General features: G+C 34.3%; 2 protein-coding genes across 3 annotated transcripts in view; both read right to left on the bottom strand.

Moving 5' to 3' along the window:
• The window catches only part of LOC147381248 (disease resistance RPP13-like protein 4), a 45571-nt gene that overhangs the window by 9706 nt on the left and 13326 nt on the right, over positions 1-22539 (bottom strand). The window contains exons 1-2 of one of the 2 annotated variants that reach the window (XM_086430637.1): positions 3624-3650; positions 287-431 (exon numbers count right to left, since the gene is read on the bottom strand). The exons of the other annotated variant lie outside the window; for it this stretch is intronic. The gene's annotated coding sequence lies outside the window, so the exon portion shown is untranslated. Of the gene's footprint in view, positions 1-286; positions 432-3623; positions 3651-22539 lie in introns of those variants that run through there. 2 annotated transcript variants of the gene reach the window in all.
• On the bottom strand, positions 5426-11369 carry LOC147381250 (26S proteasome non-ATPase regulatory subunit 4 homolog). Its single transcript, XM_086430640.1, has 5 exons — positions 10887-11369; positions 10656-10769; positions 10353-10458; positions 6528-6631; positions 5426-6244 (listed from the first exon to the last, which is right to left on the bottom strand). Exons 1-5 carry the CDS (start codon positions 10896-10898, stop codon positions 6164-6166), a joined length of 417 nt encoding a protein of 138 aa, XP_086286766.1. The 5' UTR covers positions 10899-11369; the 3' UTR covers positions 5426-6163.

Here is a 22539-nt window from a genome sequence, read left to right as displayed (position 1 = left end):
TCAAAAATGATTTACAAAAAATGGACGGTTCACGATTTTTCAACGTGTAAACATGGGGCTAAACATTTCGGAATGGGCTGATTTTTGGGGAGGATGATCTTCTAATCATAGAGATCATCCTCACCAAAAATCAGCCCATTCCAAAACTTCTACCCATGTAAGACAAAAAACATTTGTTAAAGTGTGTGGTAAAACTTAGGGTGCTGAACATTTCCCTATATATATATATATATATATATATATATATATATTTTCTTTTAATAAGAGAGAGGATTTTGGTTCGTACCTGTTTCGCCGTTCTCTGTGGATTAAGGTTTCTTCGGACTGGGATAGATGGAGAGAGAGGAAAGATGAGATGAGAAAAGCTTTGATGACTTCTGACCTTTAGAGTGGATGTGGTGCGACAGAGAGGGACTGAATGCGTGTGGGTCCTGCGATGTAATTTCTGTGGTGTTTAGGCGAGGATGTAATTAAATCAAATTTTACAAAAGATGTTATTTTAAACAATCTCTACCGTTAAATTTATATAGATCTAACGGTTGTATTGTATTTGGTCAAAGATGACGGCCAGTTTGACCTTGCGTCTCTTTCACGTTGTCTTAGACGATATAAAGCATTTAATAGTGTCAACCCAAGTTTGGGTTAGTATCATCAACCCATTTTGACACGTTTAATTATTTTATCATTAACGTGTAATTTTAAATATATCAATAATTATTTAAGAATTTTATAAATTACATTTTTTTTAACAAGAATTTCCTATAATTTTTTTATAATATATTTTATTTTTTTAATTCTATAAAATATAAAAGATGTAGTTTGTCTCCCGAGGAAAATACTGAACTAAGATTATGCCTGAAGGGAATCTTGACGAGATTGATAAAGTAAAACATGAACTTGTCGCTTTTGAGATTGTGCACTTGTGCTTTCAGCTTTGATTCACACGCTAATGTGTTCTTGTTCCGTTAGTGGAACCAAACTGAACCAAAGTAGGCAATCCACCTAAAAGTCGGACTGATAGCCTTTTAGTTTTCTTGTTGGAACTACACTATAAAACAGGAGGTTTCATGATGTGGTGAAAACTTGTGAATTAATAGATTCTATCGATAAACAAACATTAACTTCAAAGAAAATAAATCAAATCAAAGCAATCTAGATTTGTTTGGGCTTAATGTACTCCATTAATTGCTTGAACAAGGTGATGAGCCTATCTTGGAGGTATGAAAAATTGATTACATAGATCCAGATTTCGACACGATCAGTTCAAGATTGTTGTTTTGTTTTTCATTGGGGAAAAACAAATGAATAATGGTGAAGTAATATTAAAATGTATACCGTGGGGGACATTTCGGACGTGGATGCATGTTAGAATCATAGATGTTTTTCATCGAGATTTACTCTAGCACGACTCGAAACAAAAACATCGACAAATTTTTTGACTAAGCTTGGAGCATGTGGGAATGATCCAAGGGAATTTAAATACATAGCCTATAGTAATTTGGGTATAACTTTGTCATATGAACTTGAAATTTGACGATTCCAAAAGCATTCGAAAGAGGACTTAGAGGGTTACACGACAAAATGCTCAAGTGCTCATTCCACAAGAATAACTTACGGAAGCGTTTCAACATCGTTTACCCATATGAAATTACGGTCAAAGTTAGACTTTCTATTTATAGAATCTTTGACCGGGAAAGAACTCTAGCATGATTGTGATTCTGAAGTTGTGGCAGGAGAGAGTTTTAACATAGTAGTCGTGCTGGAGTAACATTGTAGGGGATATTGACTAACGTGGATGTGTATTAGAACCATAGATGTTTTTCATCAATATACTAGTGAGATCTCGATGAAAGCATCAATGGTTCTGTGCATAGCAATGTCCCCCACGATGTCCCTCACAATGTTACTTCAGCATTACTCTTAACGTAATTAGGATTCTTAATCCAATTAAGAAATAACTAGGATTTTGCTATTTTAGACTTACTATAAATAATATTTACAATTTATAGTAAGTATGCGATTAGAATATGAATTGGTTTCTTTTATGTAAGTATGCCAATTAGAGTAGGATTGATTTCTTTCTTCTTTTATAAATATGGAAGGACAGTAATGACGAAGGAATTCTTTTTCTCCCTTAATTTTGTTCTTTATCTGTGATGCGTTTGGATTAGGGAATGAGTTTTTTTTTGTAATCAAGGATGTTGATTCAATACCTCGAGATCTTACGAACATTGTAACCGGAGATCTTTCGTGTAACTATGTTCGAGTTTAATGAATAAAAATGGAGGGATCCTCGAAATTGAGCTTACCGATCAAAAAAGAAATTCAAAGAGCTAGAAAGTGATTAAGAAAGAAAAGTGAATTGATTGATATATATATTTTTTTCATTGAATTTCATTTTTTAAGCTCCTTATATAAATAACTTCATGATAATAACTTATAAATCTTTTAAACTACTAAAAGTAATTTTTTAATCTATCTATAATAAAATACCAACTTTCTAAACTTAATATAATTTAATTTGAACACTTGAAAATCATTTATAATTATAGCCTAAAGATTAAAAACGAATTGAAGCAAAAATAGAAATTTCAAAACAAATTAGAAACTAATGAGGAATAGTACTCTTAAAATAACTATGAAAATAAAAATCCTAATAAAACTAGGAAACTACTTAAGATTCTAACTAGAACTGTAGATGTCCTACATCACTTAAAAGCAGTCGTAGTGTGCTAAAATCAAGATTTAAGATTCTTGTTGTCTAATCGCACATAAGAAAGATGAAGATTCAATTTTAGAGACGCTCTTGTGTGAAGAGGTAGGGACTCTTTAGATGGTATAGTATAATAAGAGCACGACATTTTGTCTTTGGAAAAATTGACTCATCAAAGTTGACCGAACGGATCGTTTAAGGTGGTGGGAGATTCTATAAGTACCGCCATCCCCCTCTATTTCCTCTCATACATGTCCTAGTAGGGACTCTTAATATGGTAAAGTGTCCATGAGGGACATGATTTCAAAGTGCCACTACTCATGTGGTATGCATCGATGTGAAAGGGTTATTGGTATTCCTATTAAAATTTGCAAAAAAGTCTTGATAATCTAACTTACCCACGTGGCATACTCAACTGACACCCCTGACGTGAAATGTTCAAAAATTGTAGATCTGCACCCCTTGGGATACACGATTCACTCGGGATACACTTTTTTATGAGGAAGTGCAATTGTGTATCCCGAGCCATGCAAAACTACGATTCCTATGAAAAACCTTATTTGCAATCCACATGAGTCATGACAACTATATAGACTACTTGATCTGTATATTTATTGACAACTCATTTTTATTTTCAATCGAGAGAAGTATATTAAATATGGTTCATTATCAAGAGAGGTAAGTAAAAAATTTCCCAAAAAAAAAAAAAGAAAACAACATATGCTTATATTAACTAATCAAATAATCCAACGGTTAGAATTTAATGCAAATCCCTATGATAATTATCTCAAGAAAAACTACCAACCGTTGAATTTTGATCTTGTGTTATTTCTTGCGTTCATTAAAACAAGGAAATTAAAACAAATGATAAAAACCATTATACAAATGGAAAGAAAATATAACTACTTACAAGAATTTTGGTAATTTATATCTTCTCCTTCTCTTCTCTTCTCTCTTATTGTGGGATTAGTTACCTGCAACGATTCAGACATTTCCCACAAGTTTAAAATCTTAAACACAATAATAATAATAATAATATATTTTTTTTAAGAGAGAGGACTCTGGTTCGTACCTGTTTCGCCGTCTTCTGTGGATTAGGGTTTCTTCTGAATGGGAGAGATGCAGAGAGCAAAGATGAGATGAGAAATGAGAAAAGCTTTGATGACTTTTGAGTGGGGATGGTATCTTTCAACTTAATTATTCAAATGTGCCTCTACCTAAAATAATATGAACAAAGACCAGCTAGAAGGATATTAATATAAATATCATCTTATTGAAAGATGAGCAATCTTATAGAATTATAATTGAAGCAGGCGAGGAATCTTATTGAAAGATGAGATGAGAAAAGCTTTGATGACTTTACAAAAGATGCTGTTTTAAACGATCTCTACCGTTAAATCTATGCAGATCTAACGGTTGTATTGTGTTTGGTGAAAGATGTCGGCGATTTTGACCTTACTTCTCCTTCGCATTGTCCCGGACGATATAAAGCATTGAACTACGTTTACAATTATTTATGAGAGTTTCTATTGGCATCCCAACTTTGCCTTATTACACTCCAATTTTTCAGAAATTTTAAATCTTAAATACAATAATAAATATTTTTTTTATAATAATAATAGTTCCAAGAAAATCTTGTTCGATTTCAGCCTCCAAACAAGGTATTAGAGGAGGGCATTTCAGTCAAAATGCCACTTTTGTCATTTCCATACCATAATTCTTCGTTCCTTTCTTGTTAGGAGGAGCAAAGAAAATAAAAAATTGATGGAATTTCCTAGAACTTTCAAAATTAGTTGGTAATATTAACACCACACAAAATTAGTAGGTTTGGGTCAAGTCTAATTGGACTTGAGTCATAATAGTGTCAATCCGTCTAATCCGATTACTAAATGGATTAGATTCGGATTAGGCTCATCAACCCGTTTATCTTGTTTTGACATGTTTAGTTGTCATTAACGTGTAATTTTAAATATATCAACAATTATTTAAGAATTTTGTAAATTACCTTTTTTTACAAGAATTTTCTATAAAATATAAAATGTGTCTTAAGATATTTTTTTAAATAATTAGTGATTAAACTTTTAATTTATGAGAGAAAAAATACTTTTCTTAGAAGGTTATTTATTTATAATTATATTTTTTTAAACTTATTTTTTCATTGACATCTAGAGGCATGTAATGTACGATTCCTAATATGCTGATCCATGTGGGCAAAAAGACTCTTAGTAAGTGTAATGGTATGTTGTAGAAATGTCCATTATATTGATTCCTCTGTTATAGTACCTTTTATCCCTATCTATTTTAATAGTGTAAAGGTATGTTAGACCTGTCATGATAAATAACTATCAAAAACTCGTTTTGAAAAATTGATTTTTTTCTGTTTTGTAAATTTGAGTGTTTTAAATTTAGATCCTCTTAATCCTTTTATGATGGACCAATTCAGAACTTTCCCAAAAGTCTAAAATCTTATATATGATATAATGTTTTATAATAATAGTTCCAAGAAAACCTTCTTCCATTTCAGCCTCCAAACAAGGTATTGGAGGAAGCACTACGTCATATTCCAGGATAAACGACTGCCCTTGCAGTTGGTTGCGCAGTCGTTTTAAAAGGAGTCGCGATTAAAATGCGACTGCTGAAGAAAGTCAGAAAAAACGACGGCTTTAATCTATTAAAATAACCGTCGAAAAAAACGACGGTCATTACACATAATTTGGAACGGCTTAAAACCGTTCCAAATCTGAAAGCACTACCAAAAAAAATATACATTAGACATCGATTGAAATCCGATGTCTATAAGACTGATGTCCTAAGTCTGCGACTTTGGACATCGGTTACAAACCGATATCTAAACTTAAAGGAAGGAAAAAAGAGATATGCCCATACGGATGGGATTTGACAAAACTTAAATGGGGTTGCAATTATGATTTCAGGAATATCAACGGCTGAGGAACTTAAAGGAATCAGGCCATAAGCAGCTTCCCAAATAGTACAAATTCTCCATTAATCCACTTGAGTGTGTTTAGAAGATCTCTTCTCCTCAAAGTCTCCTTGCTTCAACACACCCAAGATCTTTTCCTTGAAATCAGACCTGTCCCCTCCTGCATCACCATCCTCCACCTCCATCTCCTCATCATCTCTTCCATCCTCAATCTCCATACTCGGGTCCTCATTGGTATCAGCCAAAGCAGTTATGTCCACGGCCATCTCTATCTCCTCCGATGATCCATTCTGAGAGAGTTGCAATGCTTGTAGTGTTTTATTCTTCCGATGATCCATTCTAGGATATGCTTTCCAACCACATCTACTGATATAAATCTTGCAGAATTGGCAAACCTGTAGAGGCTCATTTTCATCAGTGGAGTCAAGCATCTCATTCACCAAGATCTGACGTTCTGTAGGACCACCAAAAGCTAAGCACTTCTCCACAACATTAGAAGCAAACTTCTGCTAGCTCATTTGAACTATCTGCCCAGTTAATTTTTTGGTTATGGAAGAGCGTTCGTGTGGCTTGCCATGCTCTATTACATGCTGTTACCAATACAAGTAATAAATCAATTGAAAGAACATGTGAACTATATTATTTTAAGCACATGAAGTTGCAAAGTCAACAGTTTACAAGTATAGATGGTGTGGGGAAGGGCTTAGACCCATAGCTCAGTTGGTTTGCCACATTGCAAAGCAACTTTGAGGTCGTGGGTTCAAATCCAGCTTACCCATCCCAAAATATATATATATATATATATGGCGGGGGGAATGAATGAGATCAGTGATATTGTGACATTAAATTAATACTAATAAGATGATCCCAGACCATTGGATATATGCTATGCTGTTTTTGTAGATGAACATCAGCTGTTTTTGCCATTTGAGCGGCACAAATAAAGTCCATCAGCTCCATAATGGAGGTATCTGGATCTGCAAACATTTTAAAATTGATAATCTAAGAATAAGCGATGAAACAGTAATAAAAATGCACCGATTTCTATGCTGAACTTGAATTAACACTGCAATTAATGTCACTGTTTCACATGGAAAAACCAATGTGGGTTATCTTAAGAAGATGTCATGCAGTTCAATAGCGAGAAGCTTTAACAGAGAGAACAAGAGATGGGCCTCACTAGGGTGTCTTAGATGTTCAACAGTTTTAAGTAGCTGATTTCAATTTATTATTATTTTTTTTAGGGAAAAGGGGGGGGGGGGGGAGGGGGGGCGAGTTGGTTTTGAGCATTCCTGCGCTAGATATAAGCATAAACAACAGCCATGTATAGCATCTGATGCACGAAAATTGTGAAGATATTTACAATCTTAAACTTCCAATGTAGGATACACACCACAAGCATCAATGGCTGACGAAGCCTCATCTACGAGGAAGCCCATATCCACTAAGTGCAACAATTTCTTCTCCTTGGCAGATGGATGTTCAACATCCTCCTGGCACCAAGAATCAGGAAATTTGAACCAGAGCACATGCTGTTAGCCAGAACGAATATCTTTTAAACTGCACAATATTTCCCTCATTCAATAGAGTTTGGAATGTGAAAATTTAACTGAAAGTATAATCAAAGAAAGAATGAACCAAAAAATCATTTTCTATTGCATGAAACACCTCAAATCATATGAAGAGAAGATCTGCATGAACGAAGTACATAATTCTTCTCATAGCGCTCATGGGCTTCCATTGTTATCATACCATCCACAATCATTAAATCATATTGGCATTGGAACTACCAGTCAAGGTCCAGGTTTAGAAAATTCAAGAGGAAGCAACAAGGATCTGTGAGTTTCCTTTATTTTTTTTTTCTTTTCGTAGTATTTTTCTTCTTTCCTTTTTTCGAAAAGGAATGGAACAATTGAACGCATTGTCAAATAGTTAAAGAATTATAGGTAATGTCAATTGTTATATAAGCAATGAATAATAGTTAAAGAATTATAGGTAATGTCAATTGTTATATAAGCAATGAATATGGATAATCCTACTACGCTTCGTAACTTCACTTTGTAATGCAATTTAAATCATGAAATTAATCTAGATAGGCAAGTAAGACCTAATATGCCCCACTTATGCATTCTATATGCACAATAGAGAAGGTTTCAACCTATTGCAAGATCCTAAGTCTTTAAACAGCATCAGCACACATGTATGCCAGTTCTGCATATCTGTATAGACTAGAGTTTACCCATGCTGTAGGCACGGGCATCCTCTTCGGGGTTAAGTAAAACCACACAAAACAAATAGAAAACCCCAACTCGAGATTGTACAGGAGCTTGAGAAATAATTTTCACCTCCCCATGATTTTCATGAACATCTTGACCATAAATTGTTAGAGCTGAACAGGTAGACAGTGACATGATGTGGACAATGGGCCTTTCCACATGGTCAATACAGCTGGTTATCTATCAGATGGGGAGTCTACATTAATCATGTCAGTCCTTCACATAGAAAGAAAAGTCCACCACCCCTGTACTGTGGTATGGATTGCCACTCCATAAACCTTTTCCCTTTTTTGAATCAACAATTTGCTAAATTATATATCTCGATAAAACTTAACCCATACAATATACGAAATAGAAAAGCGGGAATATGATCACTTTAATATCAAATATAATCAAGACTATTACGTAACAACATCACAAAAACACTATTTTTCACTTATTTCTCTAGATCATCACCAGAGACTAAATAACACTCAATCAATCAAATGCTAAAAAGGCAAGGAAACTAATCATTTCACAATTTTCACATGACAATTATTGCTCAATCTCCACAAAAAATACCAACTCTACCACAATTCATTTTAGGAGATGGGTTTTCTCAATAGACAACAAAAATCTTGACTAAAGTGGCAGGGTATTTTTAATTGTTGCTGCTGAGGCACCGGATGGCCGGACCCAAAGTGTTCGACACATTTCTCCACCTCACCATCTACCTAGTATTTTTTTTAAGTGGTATAAGGGTCCAATGAGGGACCCCCATGGCATCTGGAACCTGAGTGGGCATCTTTAAAGTCTGTACCTCTTCCACTTCCTGTGAGTTCTAAAAAAAATCTTATTCTACCCATTAAACAGAATGGAATACTAGACACAAATTACCTAGAAATGTAGTTAGAAATATCCCAAGTTCAAAATTTCTGATTGTTTGCCAAAGGTTACTATTTTTACACAAATTACCTAGAAATGTAGTTACAACTATGTCAACTTTCATGTCTATCTTCATGTGTTATTGTATGATGTTTTAAGTGCATATACATCTTCAGGACAAACAACTAAGGGAAGGGTCAACAAAACGTGTTGAAACAGAGATTTTGACTGAGCATAAGAAGAAAGAGCGAGAAGCGGCAAAGAAGGGGAAACAATCATTTTATCTCAAGAAATGTATATTTCCATCTCTCCCTTCTCATATATCTGCTATAACTTAAAAGCTCACTGACGTGGCAGAGTTTTACTCTCCGATTATTGCTGATATGACGGTCTGAGTTTGCGTAGCTTGGACGGTCTATAATTTTTCAACAAAAATTGGACGGTCTAGAAGTTTCATAATTAGCTGATTTTTGGCAAGGATGATCTCCTCACCACAGAGATCATCCTCACAAAAAATCAGCCCATTCCAAACATTTTTGCCCATATAAGACAAAACACGTTGTCTATATGTGTGTTGAAATGGTTGTCGTTTGAACCTGACCCATATATATATATATATATATATATATATATATATATATGGGTCGGGTTCCTGCAACACACATTGCGACACACATATAGACAACGTGTTTGTCTTATATGGGCAAAAATGTTTGGAATGAGCTGATTTTTTGTGAGGATGATCTCTGTGATGAGGGGATCATCCTGGCAAAAACTCATCCCATTCCAAAACTTGTAACCCCATCAAAATTGATTTACAAAAATTGGACGGTCTATAATTTTTCAATAAAAATTGGACGGTCTAGAAGTTTTGGAATGAGCTGATTTTTGGCAAGGATGATCTCCTCACCACAGAGATCATCCTCACAAAAAATCAGCCCATTCCAAACATTTTTGCCCATATAAGACAAAACACGTTGTCTATATGTGTGTTGAAATGGTTGTCGTTTGAACCTGATCCTATATATATATATATATATATATATTCTTTTACTTATGAATTCTGATAGTCCTTAAACATGTAGTAATAAAGATTCATTAACAGTTTAAGAATGTAAGATAAGGACATATATAGGAAAAATGAATGGGGACAAGTTATTGTCTTGTGTAAGGGTAGTGAGAGGTTACATACTGGCAAGTTATTGTCAATGTTACCTATCAAAGTAACAATCACTCTTAAGTTAATGTCCAGATGTGCCAATCATTGTTCAAAATAATCAGTGTCAGCTGAGACTAATATAAAGCATTGATCCTGAAACATTAACCATTCTACGAATGAATCGGAATGCTTCAAAATGTTTCGGTCAAAACAGTAGTGATTTTTCCCTTGATCGAAACATGGCCTCAACATGAAATTTTAAACCTTGGTGCCAATTGCCAATTTAGATATTACCAAACCAGCATGTTGAACCTTTGGCATTGCACATATACATATACGGACTTAAAAATCAAGAATCAAACCAAATAATGAGACTCTATGGAGAAAGAAAAAACTCACCATGCATGCAGGCCAGGATCTTGCCAAGATCACTTGTAGGAGTGACCAAAACATGAACACCTTTGCCAGCCATCGTTAGAACTCCCACTGTGTTCTCCGGATTAGACTGCATAACCAACATCAATAAATTTCACCATCTCAAGTCATGAAAAAAGAAAACTAAACAGATTCAACGTAATTACAGCACAAATTCCGCACATTCATAGGTTGCAAGAGATCAAAATCACATATAATAGAGATCACCTCGAAAAAAAACCCTAGAAATAAACTTTATAACTGAATTATGGGGAAAAAAAAAGTAACCTGTGTTTTTGCTCCACAGATGAGATTAACAGCGTCGGATTGAGCTTGGAATCGCGTGGGAGGATAATCACCGTTCCTCATCCATTCGGGGTTATCGATACAGATCATGGTCGCCTGATGAATCAAGAACAACCGATCAGACTAATAAACCCTAATCTGTAATAAACCCTAAGAAAAATAATTAAATTGAAGACTGATGAACATGGATCTAAAGATGGTTCCATTACTGACCTCGAGAACCATTGTCGGAGATTGGACACAGACTTGCAGAAAACGCAAGAGTAGAGAGAGAGAGAGAGAGAGAAAGAAAGATCAATCCGAAGAAATAACAAATAAAAAAACCAAAATCATTGAGTGAGACCGAGAGCTCAAACCCTAGAACGATTCAAGAGCGGGAAAAAAAAAAAAAACAAACCTGACGAACAACGCTATGGATCTAACTTGAATAGATCGAGTCGAGAGTGAGCGCGAGTTTGTTTATCTAAGGAGAGATGAGTACAGAAGAATCTGAGAGTGAAACCTAATCGAAGAGAGAGAGAGAGAGAAATTTGTTTTTCTCTATGGGGACGAAGGATATTTTTTTAGAGAATGGCTATTGGCACCCCAACTTTTACTTGAAGCGGTAGAAACGACGGTTAAACGACTGCTGAAAACTGTCGCAGTAAACGACAGCCTTTAGCAGTCGTTTTTAGCGAATTTTGGCGTCGCAATAAGTGCAATATGACGTAGTGAAGGCATTTCAGTCCAAATGCTACTTTTGTCATTTCCACACCTTAATTCTTCATTCCTTTCTTGTTGGAGGAGAAAAGAAATTACAAAATTGATGGAATAAAGTGTATAAGGTGTACCTTAGATGCTTGCCTTGGTCGCATTGGACACGACTAGTATTTCTTTGCCTTAATGGGTAGCTATTTTTTATTATTCCACTTTAATAAAGGTCCTCATATAACATGCTTTTGTTTGTGTTGAACTTCTTAGAAACAATCAATCCTTTATTCTTTCTCTCTCTCTTTCTCTCTCTCATATTTCCTAGTATTTATTTGTTATCTCAATTTTAGACTAAGTGAAAGTGAGGAATTTCCCTATTATTCTTAAACCATCATGCCATCAACCCATTACCCATGCATGCCTTGATTTAATTAAAGCTACTTATTAAGAATTAAATTCCGTTGGGCAGAAGCATGTCAGCTTGGTCTTTCGAAAGGGGAGTTTTCCCATAAGGGCATAAATGATTTAGGTCAAATTTAAATTTGCCCATTGAATTTCTCCCATCCTCCATTAATTTGACAATTTTAACGAAAAAAAAAATTGACAACGAAAATTTTGACAGCCTTAAACTGTCAAGTATGGCCTTTTCCATGTTGTGACATCCTGTCTTACTGCGGCTGCTAGTAAATATTTGAGATCTCTTGTTGTTTATTCAAGCCCCGTAACAACATTTTAACCTCTTTCTGAAAACCCTTTATTTTTCTCTAACCTCAAGTTTCTTTCTCCTTCGACATACAAAACTCAAGCATGGTCATGTAGTATAGATTTGGCAATTATATAGTTGAGCGGGGCAATAATTCAATTAATTTCAGATAAATTTGAGGAAATTTGAATGAAGAATAGGTGGGAAAAAACATCAAGGAAGTATAGATAAATTAATAAATAAATAAATAATAAAAATCGCTAGCTTTTGAAAAATTGATGATTTTTTACCAACAAAAAAAAAAAAAAAAGAGCAAATTTTTTTTACTTAGCTGTTAATTATTGATATCTTCAAGACCCCCTTTACAATGAATTTTTCAGAAATTTCTTGAAAATTTTGTGACTATGAGCTCAACAATAAAATGAGACTTTTGATAAGAAATTTCAGGCAGAAAAAATACGAGTTTTCCACGTGAGGTTGAAGACAATATTGAACTGGTTAAAAATAATTTTAGAGTAACGATTTTCTGAATCCCCCACGTGGCATACTCAAAATACTCTCTTGACATGGCATGTGCTAGAACCATAGATTTTTTTTTTCTCATGATACAAAACTGCACATATTTATGGGGATGTGGAGATGAGTATCCCAAGGCATAAGATCTATGGTTCTAGCACATACCATGTCAGGAGAGTATTTTGGATATGCCATGTGGGGGAGTCAGATTATCACGACTCATAATTTTAACATGTGTAATGATTTTCTAACTCAACTCTGACAAACTAACGCAAACTCATTGATGTGGCATGTGCAAGAACCGCAGATTTTCCCTTGGGATACTGTTGTCTAATTTTACGCACGCAAGTATACGTATCGAAACAAGTAATAAAGTGATAAGAAAGTATCGTTCCCACGGAGACTAAATACCAATCTATTGCTAATTACCAATTTATCTCACTCTAATTTTATCCAAACAAAAGTAAAAATAGGAATTAAAACTAAACAAGAAAACTAACAGAGAAAATAAACTTGCAGATTTAAAATCAATGAGTGATAAAATCTAGGTTTATAATTTCCCCCAAACAATCCACTTGATTTAATTCTCCTTCCCTCTATGATAAATTAATCCACTATGATTGTCATCCAAGAACACTAAATTCTCTACAAGCCTCTTCCGATGGTCATGTAAAAATACCCTTTTAGACTAATTCCCTATATGCCTATGAGAATCAAATCAAGAAGAATTCATTAAGAATAAGTTCTCATAAGGAATGCACATGCAACCTGAGTATATTCCTATCTCAAATTAGCATATGTTAATCTATTTAGGTCATGAACACAAAATAACTCTGCCGATATTATTAGGGTTCACCAAATCAATTCAATTAATGATCAGTTAATCAAATCGCATTAAACATTGGATAGAATAAACAATCACATGTGGGATCATAGAAGAAAGAAAGAAAACTAATCAAATATCATGAATGGGTTCCATTATAACCCTAGAATAGAAATTAGTTCTTCATTGAAAAGAAAACAAAATCACAAAAGTATTTAGTCATTCTTAGATTACAAAATTAAGAGAAGAGCTAAAGTTAAAGAAGATAAAACTCAAGAGCCGATCTCCAATTCCCGTCCTCCTTCTCAATCTTCTGCCTCCAAGAAAAATCCCAAAACTTCTGTCTCCAAATAAGGGTTAAACTTTCCTATTTATAGATATGGAGTCATTAGGGTTTAAGAGTCCCAAAATCCGTCTCTAATTCGGTCACCACAAATTAACGTGTAAAGCTGAAAACGTAAGCAGGCCATGACCTCCCAATATATCATGCCGCGGCTTGTATTTCTATATTTCTGTTATGCCATTCTTGAATTCCCGCCGCGGCCTCGTTTTCTATCAAGCTGCGGCTTGAAGACTTTTTAGCTTGTATGCTTAGCTTCCTTCTTCCGAGAGTGAACCAATTTGGAGTCAGAATTTCTCCTAAACGTATGCACCTATCCCAATGTTCCATATTGTTCCTAATCTGTAAAATAAGCATAAAAATCAAATAAAAACATATAAACACATAAAAAGTATAAAACTAACTAAACTTAAATAAAAACAACTAAAAGACTCTAAAATTAACAAAATATTACATTTAAAAGTGGTTAATTCGTAGGTATAAAACCTACTCATCAGATACACAACTCACATCCCCATAAACATGTGCAGTTGTATATCTTCAAGGAAAAATTCTACGATTCTTGCACATGCCATGTCAATGAGTTTTTATGTTATTCTATCAGGTTGAGTTAGAAAATCAGCACTCTTTTAACATATAAGAAGAATTTAATTAGGTGTTTTTTGTTAATCTATAAAAGGAATATGTTATTATTTTAAAATGGGAGCAGATTCTGGATATGTAGCACTCTGTTCCTGAAGCTCTTATCAAGGATTGAAAGTGTGCCACATCATCCAGATAGAGACATTTGCACGTTTAAATCTGATCTAAACATTGAAATCAGGAGGTCTGAGTAGTTATTATTATTCCTTTTTCTCAATTTGGTGTTTTATGAATATTCACCCAAATGTGGAGTGTTACTATTCTTTATTACTACATTTTTGTTTTCTATGTAATTGAAATGATCCTCATAAAATTATAAGCTACAAAGTTGAAGACAGACAAATTTTTGTTTAATAACCTCTGAACTTCAATTACCATATATGCCCACCAACTTGTTCTTATTGCACTCAATATTAAACTTAAATATAATTTAAAGATAAAATTAAATTAAATAGAATTTAAAGATGTAAACGTAACTTTATAAATTACTTTTTATCATAATAACCGTTCTTTCACTCTCAACTAAACAGGGAGAGAGAGAGAGAGAGAGGCACAACCACATGCCAAAAATCAAATTAAAGTAAACATGGGGCTAATACAATGTAGTACGTCATCTGCTCACATATCATAGCAGTAGATGATTTGATCACTTAACATGTCTTAATAGAAACATTAGGCGGTATTACCTTACATACAAGACAGTATGTAATCTATAAATCAAGAACAATGAAAATTATTGTTATTCCAATTTGGAAAATGCTGAAATGACAAAAGTATTTACTGTGATTCTCACAAGTCTGACGTGGGATGTGCAATAACCATAGATTTATTTCCGTGTGATACGAGTAAAAACCATCTAGGGTTATGTATGCATGTCCACTTCAAAATTGTGAGGATCACAGTAAATCCTATGTTGCCCCAGCACGACTCTTCCAATTTATATGACCACTGAATTCAAGTTGAAAGCGTTCTTTTTTGTAGAGAGATTTTTGGGCTTCCGCAACTTGAGATGAACCTTGATGTTGATGATCGAGATGAAGATCTTGATCGGGAGGTTTCGTTTTAACTTCTTTTTGGCTTTGAACAGTAGAAGGCAAAAGGATTGAGGCCTTAGTATGGTGCTTACCACTAAGGTGAAAATTGAAAATTTTGATAGTAAAAATCAATGGGCCAAGGCCCACGAATTTCGATAGTCCATGATTATCAAAAAATTTTATGTTCCCCAACTCATTTGCTTATAACCATGAAATTTCTCCTATTGTCCATTAATTTAAGGGTTTCGGCCTGTCGAAAAAAAAATTGATAGTCAAAAATTTGACGTCTTGGTCCGTCAAATATGGCATTTTTTAATTGTGTGTGCCAATGATCCTCTGATGACACTACAGGAAAATCGACTTATAACAACGACTTTTACAGACGGTCAGATTTTGACCGTCGATATAGAGTCATTTAGACCACCGACCCACGTTTTCTCTCTCTCTCTCTCTCTCTCTCTCTCTCTCTCTCTCGTCTCAAACTCGAAAATACAAGAGTCTGATCCCTCTCATCTCAAGCTCGATTACAAACGCTGATTCTCTGTCTCTCTTCTCAAGCTCGAAAATAGAAGAGTCTGATCTCTCTCATCTCAAGCTTGATTACAAACGCTGATTTCTCTGTCTCTCGTCTCAAATTCGATTACATACGCTGATCTCTGTCTCTCATCTCAAGCTCGAAAACGAAGTCTCTTCGTCTCTCTCTCATCTCAAAGTCGAACTTAAGATCTCCTTTGAAATGGATCTTCAAATTAAGGTCTTTCTCTGTCGATCTCTCTTTTTCTATCGATCCGACAACTTGTCACTTAGTTGTAAACATCGTATTTTTCATCTGTCTGATCCGACAACTTGTCACTTAGTTGTTGTGGAATCTTAATGATGAATGTAAAATAAATTTGAGAAATCACAAGATCCCCTCCAATTTTGTTTCAACTTCCTCAATTATCTTACATTTTTATTTGAGTTCTTGCTCAAAGTCCTCTCTAGTTTCTTTTCTTCCTTCTGTAGCACACCAATTTAGAAATTATGCACGCTTAGGATCACTATACATTTTGATGACCTTCGAAACCTTGCATTAGTACTAAGAAAGTGAGACCCTGAGATTTAGAAATAATCATGTTAGGATTAAAAGAAACCTTTCACCAAAATTCACATAAATCGACAAAGCAATCAAAATAACCCTCACACTCAACTCATACATAAAGACCTTGATTTGTTAGGAAAACATGACTTTGGGATCTAGAAATGAAAATTCTAAGATAAATTTAAGTTTTTTTGACAATAGTCATATAAATCAATAAGATCTAGAGACCTCTTACGCTTAGGAAAACAAAAAAATAATCACACGAAATAACGATTTTTCACATAAAATGATGAATTCCTTCACATGGAATGACAATAATAAAATTGAAGCCACAATTCAAAAAAATCAAAACTTGAATTAAAACTTAAAAACTAATCAATCAAAATCTAATCGACCAATCAGATTTGATTTTCGTAGAATTGATTTTAACCCATCGCTAATCGAGAACAAATCCGAGCCAACACATTTTAATACTTTTTTGCCAATTAATTAATTGATCAAACTAATCAAGTAAAAAATTGAACAATCTTAAAATTCAAAAAAAAAAAAAAAAAAAAAAAAAAAAAGAAAAAAGATTTACTCAACAAATCAATCTATTTCAATTTTTATTACAAAAAATCTCTTTTGCTTTATCAAGCTTGTTATTGGGCAAACCTTATTTTATGAATCAAGCTAGCATGATTAATATAGTAAGATTTCCTATCGTACAATGGTCGTGGGACCCACATGGATTGTCGAGTTAGCAATGCAATGTCATAAATTTTTAGATCTCATGGAAAAATTTAGAAAAATATTTATATCCTTTTTTTTAGCTTGGTCAGAGGAGTTGAAAATGGATGGCATAAATTGATGTGATTAAGGTGCACTTCAAATACGTTCAACAACAAAATCCCCCCATCAATTTTAATTTATTTACCCACGCCAAGGTTTGCTGGATACAAACATATTGAAGTCAGGTTTGGTAGGCAGCGAACTTCATAAAGTAAGGCTTATTTGAATACCAGTTAAAACCTTGAAGGAGTCATTTGTAATAAGAAATAAATAGTTTGCTAGGGTTGCCAGATAAATCTTTTTAAAACACATCATAGAAGGTAGGGTAGTTCTACTGCTCACGTAGTCACAGAAAACTTATCACTCATAAACCAAAAAAAAGGAGGAAACTTCAAATTTTCGTCCAACCAACGTTCTCCTAATTGGGAACATAAAGTACTAGAAAGTAAGATGAGAATAAAATCTATAGGTTCCTATGGAAGGATAAAAACTGGCTTTCATCTAGATCATTGATTTGTGCCATCAACATATATCTCGAGATAGACACTTGATAGAGTTTGAGTAGACTTCTATGTAATTAGGGAAGAACTTCAATTTGGGAGGATTTCCTATTTAATTATAGTTAGGGTTAGGATTTTTCTATTTAAAAGGGACTAAGGCCATTGTAAAGAGGGGAGGAAAGGGAAGGAGAAGAGGAAAGGGGGGGGGGGGGGGGGGAACGACATATGCATGTTTGTCGAACCACATAAAAAACCCTTGTGTTCTTTACCTTATCTACTTTTTTCTATTCTTTGGTTAATTTAATGATGGGATCGTGATTGAGGGCGGTTTATCACAAAATTGACCTCTACAGTCCCCACAATTGAGTCGTGATAATATGAATGGTCAAGTTGTATACTCAATCGACTCCCTGACATGACAAGTTCGAGAACTATAGATCTATAAGCCTCAAAATACATGATTGCATTTCGCCATAAAAAAATGTATTCCAAGTCGTATTGATCTATGGTTCCCGAACTTGTCATGTTAGGGAGTTGATTGAGTATGCCACCTGAAAAGTCATATGATAACCACTCTTTTTTTTAAAGACAAAACCCGTGCCAACGGCATCCACAGCTAACCGTGAGATTTATAGTGGAATGGCTTCCTAAGTCCGTGGACATATGCATGTTTGTCGAACCACATAAAAAACCCTTGTGTTCTTTACCTTTTCTACTTTTTTCTATTCTTTGGTTAGTTTAATGATGGGATCGTGATCGAGGGTGGTTTATCACAAAATTGACCTCTACAATCCCCACAATTGAGTTGTGATAATATGAATTGCCAAGTTGCATACTCAATCGACTGTCTAACATGACAAGTTCGAGAACTGTAGATCTATCGCCTTGGGATACACGATTGCACTTCGCCATAAAAAAGGTATTCCAAGTCGTATTGATTTACGGTTCCGAACTTGTCATGTTAGAGAGTCGATTGAGTATGCTACTTGGCGAGTCATATGATAATCACTCTTTTTTTTAAGACAAAACCCGTGCCAACGGTTTATCAAAAGCTAAAATAAAAACCCAAGAATCTGAAGAATCCAATCATAATCGGACTCTAGAAGGAAGAAAATATTGTATATATTTTATGTCTAAAAGATTAGAAAGCTTCTAAAATTGGAAAACACACACAGAGGGAGAGACGTCCCACTTTGGAGGTGAGATCGAACAATCCAATATCTTTGATTGACTAATCTTCAAGGCATCGAAAATCAGAGGAGCACCCCCCTTTTTTAGATGCATGTCTCTTGCTCCCTCATCTTCCCCTCATCACGTTTTTTAGTCTTCTCCAATTCTCACAAGAAGCCTCATGACTTCTTCTTGTTGGAGATTTCTCTCTCATTCATCATAGTTACATCTCTCTCCTTGCTGGATTTTCATGCAAGGTATCAGTTATTTGATCATTCTCTTAAGGAATTACAATGGCCACATATTGAATTTTTTTTATTGCTGCTTAATGATTTAAGAATAGATTTTGTTAATATTGTTCAAATCGCTTCATCAGGCCTAAGGTAAGGGTCCCCTCAACCTTCTTTCTCTTCCCTGTATTATATTATTCTATGTGGGTTTGGAGGTCTGATTTGCTAAATCATGAATAATAAGGCAATTTTATTTTAAGTTTTGAAGGAAATTGACACGAGGCAGTTCTTAACAAGAAAACAAAGTTTTTTTTTAACAAACCGATTTGCCCACTCATCTTTAAAATGCTCTTGGATAGTGCAGGAGTTTTGTTTTTATGCCAATACGATATGGTATGGCATTTAATTTGTTTAAGTTGGTTTACCATTTTAATGTACATGCATTTGATCAGTTTACCGTGTTGACATTCATTGCGTATGCTACTGATTTGGGGAAGCAAACCCTAACAATGCACAACGTGAAAAAACCTATTTTTGACAGCTCAAGGTTGTCAAATTTCATAAAATTTGACAGACCAAGGCATCAAATTTTTCATTGTCAAAATTTTTTTTCGACGGACCGATATCATTAAATTAATGGAGGATGGGAGAAATTTGATGGCTATAAACTGTCGAATTGGGGATCATAAAAAATTTCAATGGCCATAGGTCACCAAAATTCACTTTCTAAAATTTGTGGGCTTTAGGCCGTCGAAATTACTTATCAAAATTTTCAATTTTCACGTAGTGATGGCTCGAATTACTTGGAGAGTAATAAGGGTCAGTACCTTAAGACCCACATTTTCTAAGAGTGGCCAAAAAAATCTAACTTTATGAGATGAAGTCATTGGTGAAAGTCCATGTTTTGGGATGGTTTTGGTCAATTCCTTTTGATCATGTTAAGCCTTTTAGCCATTTTGATAATTTATTTCGCCATGATGAAACTTGAACCTTTTTGGTAATTATTTAAACCTAAGGTAAGACTTGGGCCGTTTTTTTAACTTATCTTGCCGAAGGTAAGTATTCTATCACCTTGGTATCTTCCTTGCCTAAGGTATCATGATTGCTATGGCAATGAGAATGTTAGAATCAATAACATTTCAATAATTGTTGAGTTGACCAATCAAAAATTAATCATCGAGTTGACTCACTGATTTTGTGCACGTAGGATTTTAAATTGATTTTCATTTTTCAAAATGTGGCCAATGAGTCAACTCACTGATTTGTGTGCATGTAGGATTTTAAATTGATTTTCACTTTTCAAAATGTGGCCAATGGGTTGACTCACTATTTTTTTTTTTTTTTTGTGCGCATGAGATTTAAGTCGATTTTCATTTTCAAAAGAAATAGGAAAACTCTTCGAATTGCACATCAAAATAATGTTTTGCTTCATGACACGTGGAACTAACGAAGTTATTTGGAGATAAAATCTTTTCAAAATTTCTTAATATAATTTTGGGAGAATGACAAGGTTTCAAATTTGTAAAATCATAGCCATAGGATTTGATTGGCTAACATAACATAAAAAGATGATGATGAATGGACCTAAACCCCTTTGGATCTTGACCATGACTTTGGTCTCCTTAATTTGATCCTATGATGATTTAGCCTATTATCTTGACCATAGTCTTTCCTTATTGACCTTAGGATATCTTGGATCATAGTAGATACCGATTTTATAATCGGGTGGGTTCGGTGCCTAACACCTTCTGCAACTCATAACCTAACCCCTTACCCATTTCTTTTGCTCATAAACCGACTCAAATCCTTTTGGAGACAAGTTTTAGTTCTTATACCTAGTATTAGTTGGCGGTTCCCTAATCCCCCAAATACCCCAATCGCAAACTTTTTTTATTTCAAAAAGTGTCAAGGTGCTTTCATTAGCAACCATGTAAATCAGAGAAAGTGAAGGTTGAAGAATGGAGAAGAAGATGAATAGTGATGTTGCATAGATTTTTTACTCTTAGTGGTATTTTCATTGATTTTTTCCAAACCCCACTCCATCTTTTGGTGGAGATCTTCTCTTCTCTCTATTGTGGGATTAGTTACCTGCACTGATTCAGACTTTTCCCTGAAGTTTAAAATCTTAAACACAATAATAATAATGATATATTTTTAAGAGAGAGGATTTTGGTTCGTACCTGTTTCGCAGTCGCCTATGGATTAGGTTCCACTGACAAAACATAGATTATAGAATTATAATTGAAGCAGGTTAGCAATCAACGGAACAAGTGGCAATAAATAAAGAAATTCAGGGGCACATTCTCCATCGATCCTACAAAACAAGGAGTTGGACTGCTATCGATCCTACAAGATACGTGGCAGTGTGGCACATTCTCCATGGATTGGACCTAGACGGTCAGAATCCACTAAGTGAAAACCGAAAAATTTGACAGGCCAAAGCCCATAAATTTTATAAATCGAATTTCGGTGGCCCATGGCCGTTAAAATTTTTTTATGTTCCCCAATTCAACGGTTTAAAGCCAACAAATTTCTCCCATGCTCCATTAATTTTACGGTTTCAGTCTATAAAAAAAATATTGACAACGAAAAATTCGACACCTTGGCCCGTCAAATTTTATAAAATTCGACCGCCTTGGGCCATCAAATATAGGTTTTTTCCACGTTGTGATCAGCAGTTGGACCCAACTCCAACTTGAGAAAGGAATATTATTAGTTTTCAGTGCAATAGACATGATTCAAAGGTCATTTACATAATTTCTTAAAACTATTTATGGTAGAAAAATTATTATTTTGAACAACTTTTATTTGTGTTAGTGGAACTAATACTACTGCTTTTACTACTTTCACCTTCATTACAATTGTAGATATAATGTAATTGTCGTTATTATTATTTTCATTATCGCTTGAAACGTAACTATCAATACTGATTTCAGAACAAAGATAATTGTCAATGCAACCATTAATGATGATGTAGGCAAATCGTTTTAACTAAGATAGAGATTGGACCATATTTTGATGAAAAGTAATATTAGGTGGCTCCAAATGACTTCAAAATATGCTAAATTCATATTTTTATAAGACTTGAATCCTACTTGAGCCCACTAAGTTTTTATTAGGACTGGTTTAAAAAGTGTTGTCCACCAAAGGGAAAAATTATACTAAAATAAAAATAAAAAAGTGATGTTTTTTACCCCATGGTTTCATAACTGAGACGGAGTGTCATCCTACAATTTGGCAAGATAGTCAATGCGAATCTCAATGATTCATCTAAGATCCTAGATGATTCATGATATTTTCATAATATGGGTCTTGATGACTTATATGTGTGCTATTCTGTAAAAATATTTTAATCGTTTCAAACAA

This window comes from Akebia trifoliata, unplaced genomic scaffold (assembly GCF_017979445.1).
Source record: "Akebia trifoliata isolate Shusen 1 unplaced genomic scaffold, ASM1797944v1 Contig00608_ERROPOS3031104, whole genome shotgun sequence".
NCBI classification, from domain to species: domain Eukaryota; kingdom Viridiplantae; phylum Streptophyta; class Magnoliopsida; order Ranunculales; family Lardizabalaceae; genus Akebia; species Akebia trifoliata.
The sequence above is the reverse complement of the archived record's forward strand: the minus strand, read 5'-3'. Positions and strand labels throughout refer to the sequence as shown.

What these genes read in the sequence shown, in the direction of transcription:
- LOC147381250 (XM_086430640.1), bottom strand. An exon ending in TCTGTGGAGCAAAAACACAG is followed by an intron (nt 10,459 to 10,655) that starts GTTACTTTTTTT and finishes TTGGTTATGCAG; the next exon opens with TCTAATCCGGAGAACACAGT. An exon ending in AGCATAGCATATATCCAATG is followed by an intron (nt 6,245 to 6,527) that starts GTCTGGGATCAT and finishes TATTGGTAACAG; the next exon opens with CATGTAATAGAGCATGGCAA.